Below are 23,000 nucleotides of genomic sequence, written 5' to 3' on the forward strand. Positions count from 1 at the left end.
GAGAGCCCTGGGCAGAAGAGGTGAGGCAATGTGGATGTGGCCAGGAGTGCCGGTGCCCACAGTCATGTGCTGGGCAGTTACATGGAGGCTAAGGATTATTACCATCATTCTGAGCACACAGGGGTTTGCTCGGAACAACAATATGAGCCATTTGTACAAAAGACCGAAATGGAATCCAAATAACAGGTCCAGCTGCTCCAAATACCTCCCTCCCCCTGCAGTTAACATTTTACTACCCGACCGAGTAACTAATGAATCTGGCCCAGCATAAATTCCCAGGCACAAATCCCTGCTTGGGGTCTGTGTCTAGACATCCAGACCCGAGTGCAATTTGCACTTTGAACATTCAGCGCCTTATCACTTGCGAGAAATCAGGTTTAATGGGGAGGACGGGGAGGTGTCGCTCCCACCCCCTCCCTTTGGCACAGTGACTGTGGAATGAGGGTCCCCGGGATAATGAGTGCATCAGGCAATGGAGAGGTCGTAATCGTGTTTGTTATGTGACTCTGGCTGTTCAGAAGCACTGACGGGGAGGTTTCTCCATCTCGTTGCAGGCTGTGTTTTGTGAAGCTTAAGCTCCTGATGATAGCCATTGAGTACAAGTCGGCCAACCGGGAGAGCCGGTAAGTTCGCTGCAGCCGAGCGGCCGGCTGACATGCAGGACCCGGTGAGAGTGCTCTTGGAGCGCTCCGTCCACCCGCTTCTTTCCTACGCGTTATTGATGTGCTTGGGCCCCTGATGTGACCCATCTCTGACACATCTCAGGGCATGCCCAACCAGATACCGTCACCTCTCTGGCAGACCCACCTGGCATCTCAAGCCCACTGGGCGTTTGGAAAATGTTTCTCCAGAGGAAAGCGATGAGGCATCCAGATCTCCACCTGATCAGCCCAAGTGATACTTTTCACCCTCTCTGCACAAAACCAGGGACAGGGCCTGTCCTCAAACTCCGTTTACTGCTGTGATCACAAAGCAGGTGGATTCTGGCCCCCTTCACAGCAGGGATGGGGCAGGGCCGTGATGGGATGCACCAGCTCTCTTGATAGCCAAATTACAAGCAGCCTATTGTGTACCATATGGGCTTTTCCCGGTGCAGCCGAAATCCAGGTGGCAGAATATTGGCTTCATGTAAATTAGCCAGGAGAGCAGGGATCACAGGCAGGAACCCTCTTTATTTATTTATTTTGCCCTTAATTATGTACATATCAGACTGATGAGGGACTGGGTCTGGTTGAAATAGATAACAGCCCAGTCAATATATGAGCTCACGGTGGAAGAAGGAAGCACCCCATTAACAGGGGACTGTGTTGATGCAGGACTGTATGCATTACGGACAAAACACAGATGAGGTTTTTGCTTCCCCATTTTTATCAATGGGTTTGGAAGAAAGAGCTCATTGAGAAGTGCGTGGGCTTTTGTGCTCTAAGATGACCTCCGGGGTCGTTCCTACCTGTAAGTCTTCCTGTGGCTGCCCAAGTGTAAAGTACAGAGCCCCGCCCACGTGTGCCTTAATATGTTGAGTGCAAGGCAAGACTCAAAGGTGCCTCCTCTCGCCGTCTAAGGAGTTTTCATTATCGCGATGAATAACTCAATAAAGCCAGACTTCCAGACATATAGTCTGTGTTTCTGACAAACCAAACCAAACAAAAACCAAACAAACCCCCAAAACACTGGATTGTAAGCAAGTCAATCCAATGTTCCCTGTTACCTTAACCACCAGATCAATTGCCCACCAAGTCAATCTGATCAAAGGGTAAGCTCTTTGGAAACTCCAAATCAACCAAGAGCAAGTAGAAGTGGTAGATTTGGTGGCCATGTGTTAAACACGGCCATAGCAGTTAATAATGATGTATAGATACGGTTTTCTTCTTTGTGTTGGCAAAGTGAAGAATATTATGTAAAGAAATTGGGAGCCAGAGTCCTGGCTCTTGGTTGTTCAACAGGTAAAGTGGGGGTTTCTGGGATTACTGCTTTCCCACCGGTGCTGCGGAGGGGGAAAACAGGTGTCCCTAGGTTTTTGCAAATGATCCGAAAATCTGTGTAACTCAGTCTTCACTCTTATCACTTCTGTGCATCTCTCAGAAAAGTGTCATGGTGTAGGCGGTGCTTAATGTTGAAGGCACCTCTTGACCCTCTTGGTATAACTTCATGGCAGGAGTGTGTCCCCTGAACCTTGACCAGCCGTCTCCCACCTGCCACCTTTTTGGTCACAAGGAGGGAGAGGAAAAAGCCTGTTAATGGTTCAGTGTGAATCTGCTGTCACTATTCTAAGAAAATTAACTAGGAGCTTTCCCTGAAGGCAAAGTCTTTTCTTTGATGGACCCTCCAATTAACTCACAAATCAGAGATGTTTTCAACAAAGCCATATTTATAGATAGAGATTTTTAGCTTTTTTTTTTTTTTCCTTTCAGAAAAGAGCGAAAAGAACTTTTTGGCTTTGTTTTTGGCTTTCTGTGTGCCGTTGCCAACTTTAACCCCCCTCATGTCGCTTGGTCTCAGTGTGGAAGCACATTGGTTCTTGTGGAAAAAGGTGTGTTGGAGGGAATGTGGATCATGCCTCTGAGAAAACACCGAACTTCTCGAACACAATAGCCATGCTAAAAAGAATTGAGCTTTTGACCCTTCCTGAGATAAGAGTTTTGATTTTTTTTTCTTCAGTGAAGAATTTCCCATTTCCTTCCCTCTCCCACTTTCTAAGTGGCTGGGTGCTAGAATTCAGAGAACCCAGCCTCTTCTCTCCACCCCTCTGCCCCCGGCCTGTGTTGAACGATCTCCTCTGTTGTTTTACCCCATGACGCTGTTTTTCCATGCTCTGCTGAAAAAACCTTGTTTTCACATGCATCCTTCAAGTAATTCGAAACAAAGGTTTTGTTCCTTCTTTCCTTCTGGTGTCAGTCAATTTATTATCAAATTGTTTGATTTTAAATTCTTTTCTTGTCGTTTTGCAGAAGCCGAAAGCGGTATGCGCTCTTCGTTAACCTTTCTCCCAACCCCCACCTGCTATCTTCACTGCTAACCACAGGACTAACCATTTGCTGAGAATTCAGGAAGATAGAGATTATATATATGCGTACACATACATATAATCTCATTCCCTTGTCTGATAGACATATATATATGTATCTGTATACATATATATATATATATATATATATATATATATTTAACCCCTCTCCAATGAGAGCATATAAAAATTGAAAGTAGCATATTGCTTTTCTCATTCAGTTTGTTGATTCTTTCGGATAACGCACTAACTTCTTTGCAGGAGACCTAAAAACCCGACAGGTATAATCCCTGTGTTCAGTCATGGCACCAGTGATGGGAACCAGTGCCATCAACATTGAGAAGGAGAATGCTCCTCTCCAGCCCCTGGTGTCTGTTTCTGTCCTGTCCTCATGTGTCTCAGTGTCCACCAGCCTCTGTGGTGCCATCTGTCTGCATACCACATCCACATTCCCAGTGACTTCCTCCTCCCCATGTCCAGTTTCCTGTTGATAGAGCAGGGATCGTGTCCTTTTATCCACAAAACAGAGACCAAGCTCAGCTAACACTCAACATTTGTTTTGTCCTTACGCTTATTTTGATGATAACATTTTCCATATTTTCTTCCTTGGGCAGTCCTCGGTACAGACTTAGAACTCTGCTACCAGATTGCCAGATTGTCACATTTGATCTAGTGAATGAGTACTGTTTATTGAGATAAACTCATGGCTTTATTTTTTTCCCTAGTGTGTTTGGGCACATTTCTTAATGTGACGTATCTCTGCTTTCACCATGTGACGTCACCCTGTTTTGCTGCTGTTTTCTGTTGCACGAAGCATGACAAAATCCTCATCAAAAGCATTTTCTTTTAACTTTTTCGGTTGATATTTCCAGTGTAGTTTTTCAATAATGTGTTCTCTAAAACAGTATTGTTGAAAACATACGATCGGGATGCCTTTTTGTTCATCTTCTCAAGAGTTGTTTCTCTCCGTGGTTGGAATCACTGTCATGTGTTCGTGTTTGTAATTGCTGTGGTGTGTTTGTGCATATGTGTGGTGGGGATATTTGTCCGGAACTCTTTCCAAAGTCTGATTTCTTCTGTGATGTTTGGAGTAGATGCGTGACAATAGAGGTGGCTTCCTGTCAGTTTGGTATTACGCTATGATCCAACTGCGAGAAGTTACTGCAACACTTTGCATCTTCAAAGGTCCACAGTGGTTGCACCTCTGCTGTTGGCTTTTGGCCTTTGAGTCCTTTTATCTTGTGGTGGAGGCATGTTGTGACATAGCATGACTTGTTGTAAAGTGTACCACAAAGTGACATGGCTTGCTCCCAGAACCAAATAACGGCCATTTTCCCTCCCAAACGAACTGTCTCTTCCCTATCCCCTATGGCTTCTATGTGCCAAATATATTTTTAAATGCCACTTCTAAACTCATCGTGGTGGGTTCAGGTTGAACAGTTCCTTGCCCATATCATTGGCGGGCTGTGGTGGCAGATGTTTGAGTCTGACCGACTGGGAGCAATCTTTATTATGGTGTCTCTGTGTGAGCAAACTGGGCTCAAATACATTGAAGCATGGAATACACACTGTGTCTCCTACATATAGTCTCTAAGTAAAAGTGTGTGTGTCTAGTTGTGTGGGACTCCAGCAGCATATATTTGAAAGCCCAGAAAAAAAATGGAAAGTTCCGGAAAGGCAATACGATTTGAGCTTCGTGGTTTCTGTAGGCTGTGCCCTCACACAGCCCATAAACCGCAGGTCGGTTGTGTTCCTGAGAGGAGAACAATTGGCTCCAAGTCCCACCCAATAGCAATCATACATGACCGTGGGTGGTCAAAGAGGCCACTCCCCAGTGGTGTCGTTCATCTGGGCACAGCATGAACTGAAGTCTCAGATGGTTCTTATTCCCTTGCTCTAGTTAATGAAGTCCCATCAGCTTGCTAGACACAGATATAATTATCATGTTATCAAGTACGGTGATATTCTCATGTGACTGATAGTTCCGTAATTGTTCGGGGAATGGTACATTACACCTACCAAAAATTGAGGCAGGGGGCGGAGGGGTGGCCAGGGAGAAATACACACTTGTCATAGTTACCCATAATGGATAAACGATTTCTTTTAAAAAATAGGGTTCAGTTGAACTATTCATCATTGGTTGTCTCCGAAAACAGCAAACAAAGTTTATGATGATTGAAGAAGGAATAAGTAGATGTTTCCTAGTTGTTATGCGTAAGTGGTGGAGAAGAGGAATAAATCATTTTGCCCCGTCAAGCCCCAAGTCTCCAACCTGACTAAAGTTCAGCAAGACATACACAATAAAATGCACTGTAGCTTGAGGGCTCGAGCTCCCCTCCCTCAGGAACCTGATGGGGACATTTTTCTGTGGACTTGAGCCCTGCTAGCCAGTACTATGTTCTGGTGTTTTCTATTTCAACTCTGAAGGGGGCTTTCAACGTTGAAATCAATTGCTCCTCCTCCCTAAGTGACTGTTTACGCATCTGTATGTTTAAATTTTTGTACTTAGTGCATCTGGGAGATTGTTAGCTCAGTTGCCACCCCCCTGGAAAGGTGTGGTCACTCCTTTAGTAGGGGTGACTGAGAGGAATTGCCACTTTGAAAGAACATGTGTGACTACCTTTCTCCTTACTGGAGAGGGAAAGGAACACTTTTGGAGCAGAGACCAATGATTTATGTTTTTTATACATTCCACACGTAGTTGAAGAGTGCCTACTGCATACTGGACTCTAAGCTGGCAGCTGCAAGAAACTTACTTACAAAAATAAATAAAATGTGATCTTGCTTTTCACTCTTCTTTTTCAACTACGGGTTCCCCGCAGAAAGTATGTTCTTGTGTCCTTATAGTGGACGAGGAGCCAAAGAATGAATCTCGATACAAAAGTAGTCTGAGAGCCAAAGAGAAAGAGAGGGCAAGGCTCCTGGCGGAAGGAGCTAGAGAAGCCCTTTGCCTCCAGCTGCCACTGAATGTTTTCTGTTGAAATTAGCAAGGCCATAGACGAAAGAGGATAATTTATGTGTTCCTTGAAATGAGGGAGAGTCCATCTCTGCCACGAAGAGGTCCCTATTGGAATTCTGCTCATTGATATATGGACTTTTTCTTAAAGATTTTCTTGATTCTTTACATGACATATTTTGAAGTTTATCTCTGATAAGCAAGTGAATGAGACAAAATTGGAGCCAAGGACTGATTTAACGTGATGCACAGGGAGGGAGACTTCTTTCAGTCATAAGAACAAAGCAAACTTAATGTTGGATATGCTTTTAAGAGATCAAAGACCTTTGGAAAGATTTACATATTCCCAGTAGGAGGTCAATAACCTATTCCGAGGGCCATAGGCACTTTGGTGGGAAAAAAATTACTCTGTCTAGGATCCTTATCTTTTTTATATTTTCAAAAAGAGGAAGATTAACATTTTATCTAAATTTTCTAGATTTGGAATGTAGATAGAAGAATTAATGTCTACAGTGTTAGAGTAACACATTTCCTCAAAGAGTCTGAAAACTTGTACCCTTCCAATAGGGAGTATTTTCTGCAGTGGGCCCTGGAATCAGGGGCACATGTTTCTCTAGCCAAACCCTTAAATATATCAGTGGAATCCAGCACAGTGAACATTGTTATGTATCTGGATTTCTTTCCTGCATTATTCACAAGGTGTGGGCTCATTCTTTCAATTCCTACCCAGAAGCCTGATCTGGATACCTGCTAATGTGAGCCTACAGCCTCACACATGATGTGAAGAGATGATTTAAAGCCTCTTGCTCCTTGTTAAGCCCTCTCCAGAAGAGAATGAGAAGGCACCCTGGAATCACACGGGCAGTGATGTCCTTGGCGGTGCATGAGGTTTGGGGAACAGAGAGACACTCCACTCTGCAGGCAAAAGCCAGTCCAAATTAGCCCATCTCCAGATGTCATCGAGGGATATCATGTTTTAGATACTGCAGTCAGTAAAAAGACCTTTCAAATGTCAATAGGGGGCCTCCCGGTAATTGATTGGCATCAAGGGCAAAATGGAGAGCTGAGACCGTGCAGGAGATTGTTTGCTTCTCATTCAGTTATTTTAATAACCATGCTTACTTTTAATAGTGACCGTGCCTTAAGGATCTACTACGTGACAGGCACTGAGCACACAGAATGTACTTTAATTCTCTTAGTGACACTGTAATTGAGATTATTCACTCCATTTCACAAAGTAGAAGAGTGAGGCTGGGCCAGAGTCTGAACTTCTAGGCCTGACACAAGTAACCTGCTCGCTTAACCAGCCCTGGCAGGGCAACACGTTTGAACACAAACCTGCCTCCCATCAGTGCCCCAGATCTCTCCCTGCGACCACACTCTCTTGACTACAGCAGGCTTTCCAGCTGTAATAAATGATCTCAACCTGCTGTCCCTGGAATGACAATCCCACATTCTCACTGGAAGCCGATTGTTGTTCACTGTTGATAAAGAACAGAGGACATGAAAAGAAACTTCTTACTGATAGGAAGCTTACTCTCACTGGCTTCCTCCCATGATACAGTGGGCTTGATCACTGGAGTGCAATTAATGAAGCACATAATATGGAAAAGGTTCCCGTGCAAAGCTTGTTTTGCACATATGTGTCACCAAGACATTGATGAGTGTCAAATTTCTTCTTTTGAATTGCATCCTTGAAATCAAGATAGAATTTTCTTTTTTACTCACAACTTGTTTTACGCTCTGGTATAAATACATACCAAAATGGAGCTTTTTCCAGCTCTAAGGAATTAGCTTCTTTATACACCATACGTACCCAGAATTTTTCATGTATGCTCTTGTACACTATTCTGGAATGTACAGTTCTTCACCCTGTAAATTCATTTCGTTACAGACATGATATTTTGATAAGGAGCCCTGTGTTCCATTCTGTGGGGCCCGCTAAAGAAAACATGATAATTCCATTGAAAACAAAATATGCTTTACCTTTTTTTTGCAGTAATAATAAATAATAACAATAGCCAATATGCATTGAGCCTTCTGTGCAGTATCTTGTATCTTCAGTCCTCTGAAGAAAAGCTATGATTTTCATCCTCGTTGTAGGTGAGGATATTGAGTTTGAGGGAGATTTAGTTATTTTCCCAAAGCCAGACAGCTACTAAGTGGAGATACTGGAATTTGGGTGCAATTTCTGATCACAGAGCCAGGGCGTCCACATACTGCCTTACAGCAAAGAGGGTAAGAAAGTGTGCAAAATCCAGAATTCTGCTCCTCTACGACATCACATTTAATTGGCTTTGAAAAAGGAGTCCATCTAAGCTATATAAGCTTGACCCTTTTCCCCTCATGATCATGAGAAGTCAGAGGGCTGTTAAACCGATGTAAAGAATTGGCAGGGGGGTAATTAGGAGGCGCCTGTCCAGTGCCGCTGCCCGTTGCAAGCTGTTGCTATTAGTGTGGTCTGCTGCTTCCTGATTTGTGAAGAATTTCACTGTAGCCTGTGGTTCCATGGCAGAACAGACCAATCATCGTGGTCCCTGGCTATTATTTAGTGTTAATAACAGTGATGACACAAGATCGGTTTCCTTCTGTCAGGTCTCGTTATGGGTAATAGTGGATGTTCTTGCGACCACAAACAATTATTTTGCCATAATGACCCACTCTTGAGTCCTCCCGGCAGAACAAAAGTTCACCTGGGTCCTTCCTCTATTACTACAGATGCATCACTCTGTTGGCTGCAGCACTTTCCTGGAACAGTTTTGCCAGCAGTGAAAAATTACATGTTAATTATCGTCCTCCATTTTGATTGTCTTAGACAGTTGCGGACTTTCTTTAGCCTGATTCTGAACATCTACGACCTCAAAGCCGGCTTTTCAGATCAGAGATACCTCTGTTGTATCTACTGCTACATTCAGAGTACCTAAATTCCCTGTCCATTAAGCCCAAAGCCTCTCAGTCTCTTTATAATACATTCCTGCATTCTGTTCTTGATCTGCAGAAAATTAAACTTGTTTCACCCATTTATTAGATGAGGAGACGTCTCTCTCTCTCTCTCTTTTTTTTTTTTTTCAGTCCAAGCACAACTTGGTCAGCTAATCTATTTATAAAACTTTGAAATAGGACTGTCTATATTTAGGTCTGCACCTCCCTGCAAAGGGAAGTTTTTTTTAGGAATGATTTGCATTTGCTTTTTAATTACAGTTTGCCCCAATCGGGATATACCAGACACACACTTTCTTCAAACACTCCCATGCATTTTGGTAAAAGCAGACTGGAATCATTTCCAACTGCTGGCATTTTTCTTTTTTTACTGTTTGCCCTCAGATCCCACGTACATGTCTTTACCAACATTGTGCAGATGTGATATTTGCTTCTGCATTGGTTACAGGTGTCGTGTACCATTCCCTGCAGTAATACATGTGTACGTGTATGTTGCTGGATGCATATAGGGGTCCCATTAATGCTCTGTCATCTAATGGAAAATTGTTACAGCAATAGTTTTATTAGACCAATAACATGCAATGTTGACCATCAATAGAAGTTTCTAAAGGGCTGCGTAGCAGATCAGAAGCCCACGATGGCAACCGCATTATACACCCCAGCCCTGAAACCTAGATGTGCTTTGATTGCTGCAACTGGGAGTATGCCAACCTGGGAATTGACCAGTAGAGCTTTATGATGGCATCATCCACTGAAATGTCCGGGACTGTGGACATCAAGCTCTAGACAACATCTTTGGGAAAAGCAATAGACTAGTGGGCCCCCTATACAATTAATAGTACAATGTGGTCTTCAAGGTTTTGTTCAGAACATGACCTCACAAATGTGTCTTCTTTGTTTGTTTTTGTTCACTGAGCAGTATATTAATTAACCCTGGAAACCATCTTAAGATCCAAGAAGGCACTTTAGGATTTTTCATCGCGAGTGATGCCAAAGAAGTTAAACGGTAAGAGTTCTTATTTATCTGCCTTCTTTTCTGGCCCAGCCATAGACCTTTTGATCCACCGTGATGGGCATGCTTTCAATACGTATAGGACCCTACACCCAAAACTTCTTAATGTGTCCATGGGTATCAGTGGTGCCCAGCCTTAGGAAAAAGAGATTATGCTTTCAGATGTTTCCATGGACTCCTCTTCACGTAGTTGATTCCACATCTTTGAATTAGAGTAATACATAAAATTTTCTAAAAGAGGAAATTGAGTCCCAGAGAACTGAAGCAAGTGCTCAGAGTCATCCTGATTCTTGATGACCCACAACAATATAACACAGGACAACTGGTCCCTTGTCTAGTCCCTTGTCTAGGCAGATTTACTCGTGTATTATCAGCTTTCTAATCTAAGTGCCAAATGCAGTCTCCAAAGGTTTGGGTTAATTTCACATGAAATATTCAATTAGCTGTATTTCTATTTGTGGCCTTCTAGGCAAGAAGTTGAAGTTGTCAGGTTCAATTCTTGAGCCTCTGTAGGTACAGCTCAGGATATCCTTGACCTCAGTGTTTTATGACACATTTATTAGTGTCCTTAAACCTGTTTAAGTAGCCTAACAATCACAGGGCTCTTTGGAGAACACCATGGAATATTATTATATTTGAGTCTATCCTATGAACTCTGAAAAACTTATTAGCAGAAAATGTGGCTCTGATAGTCAGTCATTCACTTTAACAATTATGTTATGAAAAATATTTCAAATAAATGATTAATTGTGAAAGGCCTATAATTATTTATGGAAATCTATTGTTTTCATGTAATGAGTTCTCACTCAAAGCCAGGCCTGTGCTAACTGTTCTACATTTGTTGTTGCTAGGCCTCAGAATAACCTCATAAGATGAGTCTTCTACAACCCTTTGGGCTTTGGTTTCCTCATCTGTAAGGTTGGGATAAATGATTTGTCCAAAGGTTATACAGCACATAAGCAAGTGGCAGAGCCCAGATAGGAAATGGTCTTTCCTTTTCCCCAAACCCACACTTTCTACCAAATTTAATAATACTAGCAGATTCATATGCATAGTTTAATGTGTGCCTGCCCTGCTCTAAGTACCAGCTACCATGAACTCACGTCATCCTCTCAACAACCTTGTGAGATAGGTAGCATTACTATTTTCATTTTCCTCATGAGGAGACCACAGTACAGATTGGTGAGCTAACTTTCCCCAAGCCCCACCACTCATGAGAAGTAAAGCCAAGATCTAAAACCAGGAAGTCCAGTGCCAGAGCTTACCTTCTTAATGATGTGCCAAGAGGTGAGCCTGACGTGCTGAGCACAGAAACAGGATATTCGACAGCTGATGATTATTATTACTTTTTTCCTGTTCACACACTCCCGCAATTAACCATACTAGTTATAAAAGCTTTTAGAGGGAAAAAAAATGCAGTGGAGAAACAAACAAACAAAAACAACAACAACAACAACAACAAAGAAAAATTCTTTAAACTGACCTAATGGCTTAAACTTACTTCTACAAATTGGGAAAGAATTGCCATTATTCAGATGGAAACAGGAAAACCTTCTTATCCAGTTCATGGACCTTAACTGTTCTTCAGGAGTACCTAGAGAACTGGGTCCACCTGAGCAGAAAGTGGAGATGAATGGGACTGAGGACCCCCCCCCACAACCCCGACCAGATCCCCTGGAATAGAAGGTTGTGCTCACCTCTAGACTGTGAGACACACAGGCAGCATCTCAACAGCCTGTATGGGGTGGGGGGTGGGGTGTGCTGGGGAGCACAGCAGTGCTGTAGATCACGTGTACCTCCCAGATAGCAAATATAACACGAAACTCCCATTTGTGTAATTCTATTTCCTATTGCATCTCTCGCTAATGAATGTCACAAATACCAGGCAGTCCAAAAAACAAATTACCTCCTGTATTAGGGAGTGCAATATGTCTCATTTCAGTGCTTTATGGTATTCACAAATACATGCTGACACAATCAGCTACAACACCAGCCTGTAATTTTCCATAGTGTGTGATGTGTCAGAGCAAATGCTGTCAGTTAGGGGATTTCAAATAGATGAAGACTGCAGAAAACCACAGAAAGGGCCTTGGAGATTTGAATGAAACTAAACAAGTTTTGTAAAAATGGAAAAGTTGATTATGATGATCCAGGATTGAGTTTGTACCCTCTCCTACAAAAAAAGCAACCTAAGAAGTTAATGGATTTTAGCTCACAGAAACTTTCAGATGCACTGTTATAGGAAAAGAGGAGTGAAACCATCCGCTCCAGTCTTAGAAAATTCACTTTGGGGTGAACATTCAGTCATTTGTCCCCTATTCCTTGCCCTAAATATTCTTCTTTTTAAATGAACTTGGCCCATAGTCTATGATGTAGGAATCACAAAATGGTGCCCCATTGACCTAGTTTGGCTTGCAGACAGAATTCGTTTGTTTGACGATTTTAACAAATAAATGAGTTGCCAAGAGGAAGACTTCCTCATATTTTATTTAAAAATCCCTGTTCCTGGTTTCTCCTGAAAAACTTGCAGATCTAGCGTTACTGGGCAGTATTCTCATACTCGTTCATCCATCAAATGTCTGCAGGTCACTCATTTTCTAGAACACTCTGTACCAGATGCCAGGGGAGCAGTGGAGAAACAAAGCCTTTGCTCCCAGAAGCTCATGTTCTAGGGAGGAGAGAATTACAGTTTTGTTTATTTGTGGTACATTAATCAAAGAATTAATGCAGCTGGGTCACTGATTTAGATTGTGTTTAAGTGAAGGCTGCTCTAAAAGGAGCCATATTTGAGCAGAAATGGGGGTGATGGGAAAGAGTCCATCACACAAAGATGAGAAGGGAAGAGGGGACAAGGTGGAAACAGTGTTGTGTGCAGGAAGCCAAGGGATGGAAAGTGTGTCTGAGGGAGTAGTGTGGGGAGACGAGGTGAGAGAGAAAGGCAGGGCTCGCTCCCATAGGACTTGATGCAGGGGTTGGGTTGTTATAAAATGGAGTCATTGATGGTTTTAAGCTGGGTGTGATGTAGGCTGATTTACATTATTGAAAGGTCTTTCCCTTTTATTCTAAAGAATGGGATGTACTGCAACAAGAGAGGGGGCCCAGAGACAAGGAGACTACATTGTGTAACTGAGGGGGAATAACGTGGGCTAGACAAGTGAGTGAAGGTGAAGAGAAGGGAGACCGAGTCATAATATATTTTACTAGAGAGTCTGTGGGCCCCTGGTAGACTGCATATAAGAAGGAAGGCAGAAAAAGAGGAATCAAGAATGGAGCCTAGATTTGTAGCTTCTGCAGTTGGGTGGATGTTGGTTCCTCACCTTACCAAGAAGGGGAAAGCTAGAAAAGGAGCAAGTTTGGGGTATAGGGAATTAAGAATTCTATTTGGCTATGTTAAGTAGGCGATATGTAACCAAACATAAACATAGAGATATCATCAAGGCAGTTAGATCTAAGATTCTGGAGTTTGGTGGGGGGAAAGATGAAGGCTGGAGGTGTCAGTTTGGGTGCTGTAGCAGGGAGGGTCCTAGCAAGAAGCAAATGACACACCTAAATAAGAAAAGAGGAGTTTTATGAAGGGACCATATAAAGTTGTGGGCGGAGAGTTAGGGAGAACAAACAAGGAATGGCAGAGCACCCCAGAGATAGCAACAGAGGGGAACCATTCTCAGCCCTGAATCTACGAGTCAAGGGGAAAGAGCTATCAGAGCCTGGAGAGAGAAGCTGTAGTGTAGAAAAAGCTGTTTGGCAGGAGCTGAGCCCTCTCTAGTGTGGAGATGGGTCTACGACCAACTCGTGATTCAGCAGGGAGGAACTCTCCCTTCCCATCCTCCAGTCTCCTGCTGGCTCTTCCCATTGGCTGAACAGAAGAGGACACCAGAGAACAAAGAGACCCTAAACTCTGGCTTTCCGGGGTATGGAGATTTGGTCTTCTCGATGATGTGTGTGTCAAGGTCATCAACTGAGGGCCACTTGGGGATGGGGTGGAGTTAAGCAGGAGAGGAAGTGGGGAGGAGAGCAGAGAGGGTTGAGGTGGAAGAAGGGGATATGCAGGAGGCCTGAGGTGTGTGAAAAGTCCTCTGGAATCCATGGCCATGGATTTTAAGTAAGATCAGTCAGCACAGTTGTGTTTCCTTTCCTGACCGCTTGGCTGCTCAGGTTGAGGTATGCAGTAAGGGGAGGACTTTGCCAGCTGAGTATGAGAGAAATAGAAGTGAGTGGGGAAGAGCATGGTGCTTGCAAAGAAGTACCACCTGGCAAAACTCAACTGGAGCTTAGGTACCGTGCTCCCTCCAGGTAGGGGATGAGTCTCCAGGACTGTGGACCAGAGACCCTCCCTACCCCCACTCCCTTGCCCCATCTCACTCTTTAACTTTACCTTTATTTTCAGAATCTAGCTTTAATTCATGAAGTAAAAATCTACATTATCTTCTCAACAGTCTAATCAGACTTATCAATGTTTCATCATCTATTAGAAACGTCTTTAAGACGTTGAACTCTGGGACTAGGCTGTCTGGACTTGAATCCTGGCTGTGCATGACCTTGGGCAAGTCATGCAATCTCTCTGTGCTTCAGTTTCCTTGTCTGTAAGACAGAGATAATAATCACGACTCCTTCAAAGTGTTTGAAGATCAAATTCATTAATCCTTATAAAGTGCTTAGAATAGCACCTGACCTACAGTCTGTGTTCTATAAATGTTTCCTGTTACTCTTGTCGTTATTATTATATGGAGGAACATCAGGTGGGAGAGAAAATGGCGGAAACAAAATGGCTTCCTCTATTCCTATCCTTCCCCTTTCTTAGCCACATGGCCACTCAGGGCAAATAATTAGCTACCTTTTTCCTTCCTGCCTTCCCTCCTCCCTCCCTCCTCTCTCTCTTTCTTTCCTTCCTTCCTTCCTTCCTTGCTTCTCTCTTTCTTTCGTTCTTTCTTTCTTTCTTCTTTCTCAACATGGTTGAACACTGGCATTTAAAGAAACAGTGAATGAGCTGCTAATGCATGAAGAGCTTTGGGCTTGGATTTAGAAGTCCTGCAGCCAGCTGAGCCCAGCACAGGATGACTTTGGGCAGGTTGTGACAACCTCCTCAGCTTACAGATGGGGACATGGAGTCCTGGGGACCTCCAAGGTCTCTTCCAGATACCAAAGTCTTGATATTGGTTTGCACCTGCTGCCAATCATGTGCAAGTTTTGTGAAAACATAAAAAGGAAACTTGGAATAGAATGGTCAAGAATTGTATTTCTTTTTTCATAGTCTTGGTCAAGGGAAGACCATGTTTATACCTGGCATTCAATTTCACACTGGGAATAGTGAAGCCAAGGACTTTGGTGGTCCCCATATCCAGAGCTTGTGAGGTTGTTCCAGTGAAATCTTATCCTAGTAATCCCCTGTCCTGAAAGGATCTAGGCTTTCAGTGCTGTTCTTCTAGGTCCTTTGCATTCTGTGCTTGAATGATCTTTTTTTGTCTCATCCAGAGTATCTTTGACACAGCCAACGTGATTGGTAATCACACTTTGACACTTAAGTGAGTCAAGGGGATTTTCTTATTGGTTGCTTTCATTAGATACCCAACCCTAGAGTGCCCTCTGCCCACCCCATTGCAATGCTCAGCTGAGCTGTGCTTTACCTTGAGAAGAAAACCTCCATTTATTACATGTTCTCAGGGCCAGAGAGTATGGGAGTTGGTTCTTCCAGTATGGGAGCAAACGTGGGCTGTGAACTGCCAGAAGAAATTTGACAGAGGACGCCTTTGACTCACAGCTTTTGTCTTTGCCTGTCCACCTGTGTCTTTAACCTCTCTCATTTTGGAAAGAAATGTATTTTCTGAGTGATAAGGCTTTAGTTTTTATTTGATGGCAGAACTCTCTCCTTACGGTCCCTTCCATAAATACCTGACCAGACAGCGAGGGTTTCGGAGATGGATTCAACTTCCCCACCAAGGGCCTGGGACTGGTTGCCCACATGTTCTCATGAGCAGCACTGGATGCTGTGCTCAACAATGAAAGACGAGCAGACCCAGGGTGTCCCATCAGCAGCCATTCCCCCAGTTCCTTTTCAAAGGAAAGTTTATTAAAAGAAGCACTAACTCAAATTGCAGAATCCTGTGTTTGAAATAAAAAGTCTTGCAACAAACATTTCCGTCTGTAAACGTCTAAACCTTTCCAAAGATGAAAGGAAATTAGTGCCGGCGTGTTTCATTAATTTGGCACCACGGTGGAGGAAATGTGGTGCTCGTTTCATTCGAGCAGATTATGAAATGTGTCAGTTTTTCCATTCTCTTTCTCCAGGGCATTTTTTTACTGCAAGGCCTGTCACGATGACATCACAGATCCCAAAAGAATAAAAAAATGCGGCTGCAAACGGCGTAAGTAGTGTTTCTTTCCCCCTCCCCCCTTTCCTTTTCCCCAAATTTGTTTCCCTTCTCCTTTTCCTATTAAAGAAACACTAAACATCAAGAGGTTTCTTGAATATGTTTATGTTTTACCCAGCAGTTTAAAGAGACATGAAAAAATGCTTGTCCTTGCTTTATTAGAGCAGAGGATGGAAAATCACCAGCATCCACACCTTTGAGTGAACCTGGTGCCTAATCCCCACCTCTGAACCCTGGAGGGAGGCCCAGGTGGTTGTGTACACTTGAATGCGGTCAATGCGGTCTAGGAAAAGGAAGGCAGCTAAGACCATGGAGGAGGAAGTATTTTTACATAGTGATTTCCAGTGGATGTGGGACCACCCAGTGTGAGGATGGCTGCTCTGGGGCTGAAAGGGAAACTGAGTCCGAGGACGCTGTCCCAAATGGGTGCTGACTCTTTTTCCATTTGGGACTGCTGTAAGGTTTGATACCAAGATCCAGAATTTTCCCTTGTAATTTCTTCAGACTGGCCCAGGAAGAGAACTTGGGCATCACCAATCAGCTTTATTTGCCATTTCTCCAGTAACCAAACTCAAACACCATTGCTCCTTGGGGTAGACTAGATTGGGCTCAGTAGCTTCTGGCATATTCCATCTCAAATCTCTTCCAAAGCAGCTTGTCAGTGGGACCTCTTGAGAAAGATATGGTAAGTCAGGAACGTTGGATCATGAGCTCCCAAGAAACCAGGACTTAAAGTGGGCATGCCTCGAGAAAGCCATGCCTTCTGAGGTCATTATGTTGTATTGCCTAATAGAAGTTGTTCATGACCCTAAAGAAAACAACAATAATAATAATGATGCCTTGCTATGGTGATTTAGTGTTTTCAGAGCGCCTTATTTATGATCATTATTTTCTTTGATCCTCACCCTAACTCTGGGTAATTGTCAGGGGATGTCATTAATTCCATTTTACAAAAAGAGGAAACTAAGTCTCCAAGTTTAGTGGGAGGATGAGATTGCTAAGAGTCACACAGACCCAACACACAGGGGTTCAGTCTCACCCAAAGGCCTTTCCATGCTGTGCACTCAGTGTTCTGATGATTTTTGCAAGAGAGAAGGGCAAGGCAATGACCTTGGGTCTGAAGAGTAGAATCACAGTTATGAAAGATCGCCCCATAAAATACTTTTTCACAAGCAGAAACCGGATAGAAGAGCACTATTCCTGGGATATGCCAACCAAAGTTAGGGCTTTTTTTCACTGCATTCCTAAAGGGGTCATAGTAATGAAAAACCAGTAAGATATAAATATCGCTCTGGTGCAGCACAAAGACACTTGATCTCTTAGGCAAATACCCACGGGAGCGCTCTTGGTCCAGAAGAGTTTCTGTAGAAATCCTCCGAGGCTGGTTCCCAAGTTTGGGGCAGCTTAGGCCCATTGTTTTGCTTTCTCCACTGACTCTACACGCATGGCCCCGTTCCCACCCAGCTCTGACACCTTACTAAGATGAGTATTTATTAAGGTCTCAGTCAGAGACACTAAGTTCTTGAGGTCTAAGAATTCTCTGATTCTGACAACCTAAGGGGAGCATCTAAGTGTGTGTAATGCCCAGAACAAATCCACTCTACTTCCAATACCCTAAACTCATTGACACAAAAGGTTCTCCTCACCAGGACGTCCATCCCAGCCCTGCTTGGTTGGCCGTGCACACAGAAACACAGCTCAGATAACCAGGCATCCCCCAGATCATTTCCATCAGAGGAACACAGTATCCCAAGATGAAAGTCAACGAGAGTGACAAATACAGAAGGGTCAACTCGTTTGTAAGGAAACTCTCATAGTGGAGGGAGTTGGGAAATGCAGGAGAGTGTTGGGGCCAATTATTCATGACCAGACATGTGCCACAGAACCTGGTCCCATGGAGTACCACTGACATTCACTTATTGACTAGCCATCCACATATTTCTGAGTGCTTTCTTTGTGCCAGGTGGATTTTTGGTGCCAGGGATGGAGGGGTGAGCCAGATAACATCAGTGTTCTTCTGAAGTCTTCACTTTAGTGAATGGAGACAAACAATGATCATACAAACCATTAAATGCATATAGAGTCAAATGCCATGAAGATAGAGGAGACTGAGGGTATAGGGAAATTGTCAGGATGCTGCTTTAGCCAGAAAGGTCTAGAAGGCCTCCCTTAGAAGGTGACATTGAAGCTGAGACTTTGTCCAGGTTGGTAGCAAGGGCCAAAGTCAAGAGGCAGGAAAAAGTTTGAAGTGTTGGAAGGAAGGAAGGAAGGAAAGAGGGAAGGAAGGAAGGGGGGCTGGTGGAAATGGGGAAGGAGTGGAATGAGATGAGGTCATAGAGGAAGTCAGAGGCTATGATGAGAAACCTTGGGTTTTAGTCCTATAATTGATATAGCCACTGGGAGATTTGAGCTAGGACACAACATCATCAAGTCCTATATTAGATGATCTCCATGGTGACGGGGCAGAGAACAGTCTAGAAAGGCAAGGGTAGAAGGTGGAATGATGGAGAGAAAATGTCTCTGATACTGGGTGTTCCCCACTAGGCACTACAATGGAACTCAGCAGAAAGCTTTTAGGTCCCTAGAAATGAGGATTTGGCCTCTAGAATATTTTGGCACCCTGGTTCCAGGCAAGCCATCAGCAGTTGACTTTAACTTCGTCCTGGAGGGAGAGGCACACAATTGTTTGAAATAATCATATTCTCTTCATTCCCCTTAGAGCTGGTTCAGCTGGTGACGTGTGTGCTCTCTCCCCATGCATGGCATGGATTGTCACGGAAGGACTGCCTCCCAAAGCGGAGCCGGCATGACGGGGGTCTTGCCCTTGGCTCTCTGTACCCCCTTCCCTCTTGGACCCTTCATCTCATAGAGGCCTCTGGCTGTGAGGTTAATGTTTGATAACAATCAAAATTGTCCAAATATTGTTCTTCCTAATTAAAAGGCTATAACAGCCTGTGTTCCAGAGGGCAGGATGTAGATGTGTATGTGTAAGGGGTGGTCAGAATAAAGTGAATGATTAAACATGAACCTCCCCATGCATACCAGGCAAGACAGGAAATTAGGGAAGATAGCTTTTTGTTGCAAAGAAACTTTCATTAGAAGGAGCTAGAACTGTGAATGATGCATTGGTGGGGGAGAGGGGGAAGTTCCTGTGCCTTTGATTGCACACTGCCCAGTGCCCTAGGTTGGAGAGGGCAGCTGACCCACACAGTCGTTGGTCCAAACCTCTTAGGCCAGGTGTTAATAATTCACCCTAGAATGATCCACCTCCATGAGGTCAGAGCTGGTGACAGTCATTGGTCTTTATCCACAGCTTCCTAACCCTCCCCTCCCAACCTAGCTCTTCCCCCTTCCAACCCCACCCCCAACTCCCCATTCGCCTTGAACATCTATGCCATACTATCTGGAGAAATACCGAGTGTGGACATTCCATTTCTGGAAATTCTGTGGTAGTATAGTTTAACTTTTGCATTTCTTTCCATTTCTTCATAGCATTCCATCAAGGAAGAGAGTCAAATTCAGCTGTCTGGCCAAGGAGCAAGTTCTCAGAATCTACTATTTACCCATTTTCTTCTTCTGTATAACAAACCTGGTCTAATGATTTACATTTTTTCCCCCAGCCTGTAAAAGTTTGCCAAAGGGTGGACTCCCAGGGGACAAGTCATGTCTGAATTGATGTGTTTGAAGGAATTTTCTTGAACTTCTAATCATTGACATATTTTTGATTTATTTTTTTTTCTCTTTGCTGCCTTGGAATACGGCCCCTACTCTATTTTAACTGCACACTGGTAGTGATATATTGTGAGTAAAACGGGTTCCCAGTAGCCCGGAGTCCAGTTCCCCCTGTCTTTCTCTAGAAGAGATACTTCTTTTATTTTCTGTACAGTTTCAGTTTCTTTTTTTCTTTTGGTATTTATGTTGCATGTAGCAGTGACATCATGCCCCAACTCCCTCATCCAACATGGTCTGCAGAGGAGCCTGGAGGTAGAGACCCCCCCCCCCAGAGCAGGGACCCCCCGTTCCCCGTCCCCACACCTCCGTTCATCTTTCCATCCCCCAGCCTCTTGCCAGCTTCTGGCACTGTCTTATTTTTCTATTTGAAAATAAGAGCTTGACCACAGTGTTTCTCTTGAAGGCCTTGTCTCGGGACCTTTAGGGGACACTGAGTAGGCTGAGGTAATTACCACTCTAGCTGTAGATGCCTCGTCAGTTGGGGGTCATTGTCATGCTTGCCTTTGATAAATCAGACCTGATCTCTGCTACTGAGCTTGAATTCGTATCCTGAAGGAAATACATATGCTACATATATATTCCCATGTTGTGATATATATGAGATATGTACCAGTACTTTATATGTAAAAATGAACATTTTTATATATAAGCATAGAGATATTTTATAGAGAGAGCAATGTATTTAATACAATATGCATACCTCTCTATGTGAGAAAGTGCTTGCTAGAGAATTAATTGGATACCAGACTTTGGGATTGTCAGTATCTTAAGCCCCCTCACTGGACACAAGTATTTCCACAGTGGTAATTATTTCCTACAGTCTATGAAGTTCCCTTGCTTTTAAAATAAAGTTCCCCTTCCAATCGATATCCACTAGGACATACCCAGTTCTGCTATGGGTGTTAGGCTTTTTGGAAGATCCGTTTACTCGTTTCAGGTGGAAACGTTGGCTCAAGGACCATGTTCCATTTCATTAGTGAGCTAGGTAGAAGTCGGAACAAGTGAATGTAAGTCTCTGAGCCCCTGACTTACTCACAGAGTAGGGCCCCTCTCACCCAACAAGATGTGGCCATTTCAGGGCCAGTGTTTCTGTGGGTGACTCCGAGCCATGCTGCCCTCGGTGGCACCAGGAGTGAACGGTGTTGGGTCTGTACTCACGTCCGTGAGACTCCACTGAACACGGCACCCAGCCTACAGATCGGTTCAGTCCAGCGGTCCTGGCATCTGGAGATATTTCAGCACTCAGAACTCTGATTACCTCTGCACTGTGCGAGGGGGTCATGTGGTTCTGGCTAGTCTTCTGAGTTTGAGGCTCTAGAATGCTTAGTGCACAGACAAAAGAAATCAATGACGTCTTCAGTCTGTCACACAAGGCCGCCAAAATGGACTTTGTGGCTCCCTTTATCTGCAGAACACCTGGAAGGATGGCTCGAGGGCATGTGCCATTCTGATACCTGCAGAGGCGCCTACTTTACCTCGTGATCCTTCGGAATCAGACAGAAAAGGGGATGTCAATCACCCAACAACTCTAGTGCCAAATGCCTCTGCCTTGCACAGCCACGGTGTGCTGTGGAGGGCAGGATTGACGAGTTCTGTAGACTTCGTGCCACTGACATTAACTAGCTTTCTCTTCCCCCTCTTTCTGTTCTTGGAAAACCACCCGGAAGATCTTTCTTCTCCCTGTAGGAACTAAGAGGAGGAACTTTACTAAGTGAAGACATCGTTCCTCATTTATAGCACTGGAAAGAACGCTCGCCGATTCCCAGCCCCACATCCAACGAATGCATCACCCCTCTGCCCCGGTGGACATTTTCATTCCGTGGATGCTTCTAGTTCTAGTTTTAGTTGCTGCTGAGCCTGTGAAGAGCAGCTTCAGGGTTCAGGCTTGGAATTCATCCTTCCTCCACTGGGATTGATTTTAAACACGTCATTGTGATCTAAGAAGTACCTGTGAACTGAAAGCGGGTATTTTCTTCCTCCATGCTAGTCTTCCTGTGAACTTGCTCCATTCGAACCTAGAAAACTTTCTCCAGCGGTTGGAAAACTCCACCCGACCCTCTCAGTCCAGCGCTGCTTTCCCTGCCCCTTCCAGCCCACCCTGGAAATTAAGATTCGGCCGTTGGAAATTGGTTGGCAATTTGGTTGCTGATGCAGGAGGCAGATGGTGCTGAGCACAGGATGGAGTCCAACTCCCTCTTCGTTCCAGGCTTGGCTCAGAAGGGCTAACCGGCAGAGATCCTGAGCGTGACAGCTCATTGTCCGTTTGACGCAGGGAAGGAGTAGTAACTAAGCCACATCTCCACCAACCACTTCTCTACAGGTTTCTTCTCTCATGATCATGACCCTCGAAGACACAGGAAAAGTAGTCTGAGAGTAGGTCTAAGAAATCCCCCATTTTTAAACACTTAGGAGTAAACAGATAGCCTTGGTGATGTCCATTAGGGCAACACCCTCATTTTTATCTCTACAAATAGCACTAGGAAGTCATAATGGAAATATTGGAGGAATAGCCACTCCATTTTGGTGAAGGAAAGCACATAAAAGCTTTTTCTCAAATTGTAAAAGGGCTGAGACAAAGTTCTTCAGAGGGAGGTGAGAACCAGGGTCTCATTCTTGGCAACCACATAACCTCTTGGAATCGGTGGCGCCGGTCCAAGAACAAGAACCTTGTGGTGTGGGCCAAAGAGAAAACGGAGTCCCCAGAGGCTTATATTTCTGCTTTCCCTCAGTAAGTTGGCCTAGGGGACCAATTAATTAGGCATAAAGTTCCAAAAGCCCTAAGACGGAATGACAAGTAGCTACAGTAGTCACGCCTACCAGAGACACGCTCTTGTCTGTTTCCCGTCTCAGGAAGCTTTAGCAGGGCTTCGAGGAGACCCAGCCAGCTGCTGCTGAAGTGGTCCCTGTCTACTGGCCGTGGCGGCAGAGCCAATGTGTGTGCAAGTCGGGGTGTGCAAGTCGCCACTCTTGAACCAACTCCTAGAATTC

General features: G+C 44.2%; 1 protein-coding gene across 16 annotated transcripts in view; it reads left to right on the forward strand.

Annotated features, from left to right (window-relative positions):
- Window positions 1-23,000, forward strand: part of KCNMA1 (potassium calcium-activated channel subfamily M alpha 1) — a 730,798-nt gene that overhangs the window by 578,024 nt on the left and 129,774 nt on the right. For 15 of the 16 annotated variants that reach the window (XM_059169794.1, XM_059169795.1, XM_059169796.1 and 12 more), the window contains exons 16-18: window positions 555-623; window positions 9,820-9,906; window positions 16,198-16,274. In XM_059169794.1, the coding sequence (XP_059025777.1) occupies window positions 555-623; window positions 9,820-9,906; window positions 16,198-16,274 (233 nt within the window). Of the gene's footprint in view, window positions 1-554; window positions 624-9,819; window positions 9,907-16,197; window positions 16,284-23,000 lie in introns of all 16 variants that reach the window. The other variant, XM_059169808.1, reaches the window with a different exon arrangement.

Source organism: Mustela lutreola, chromosome 4, assembly GCF_030435805.1.
Source record: "Mustela lutreola isolate mMusLut2 chromosome 4, mMusLut2.pri, whole genome shotgun sequence".
Classification (NCBI taxonomy): domain Eukaryota; kingdom Metazoa; phylum Chordata; class Mammalia; order Carnivora; family Mustelidae; genus Mustela; species Mustela lutreola.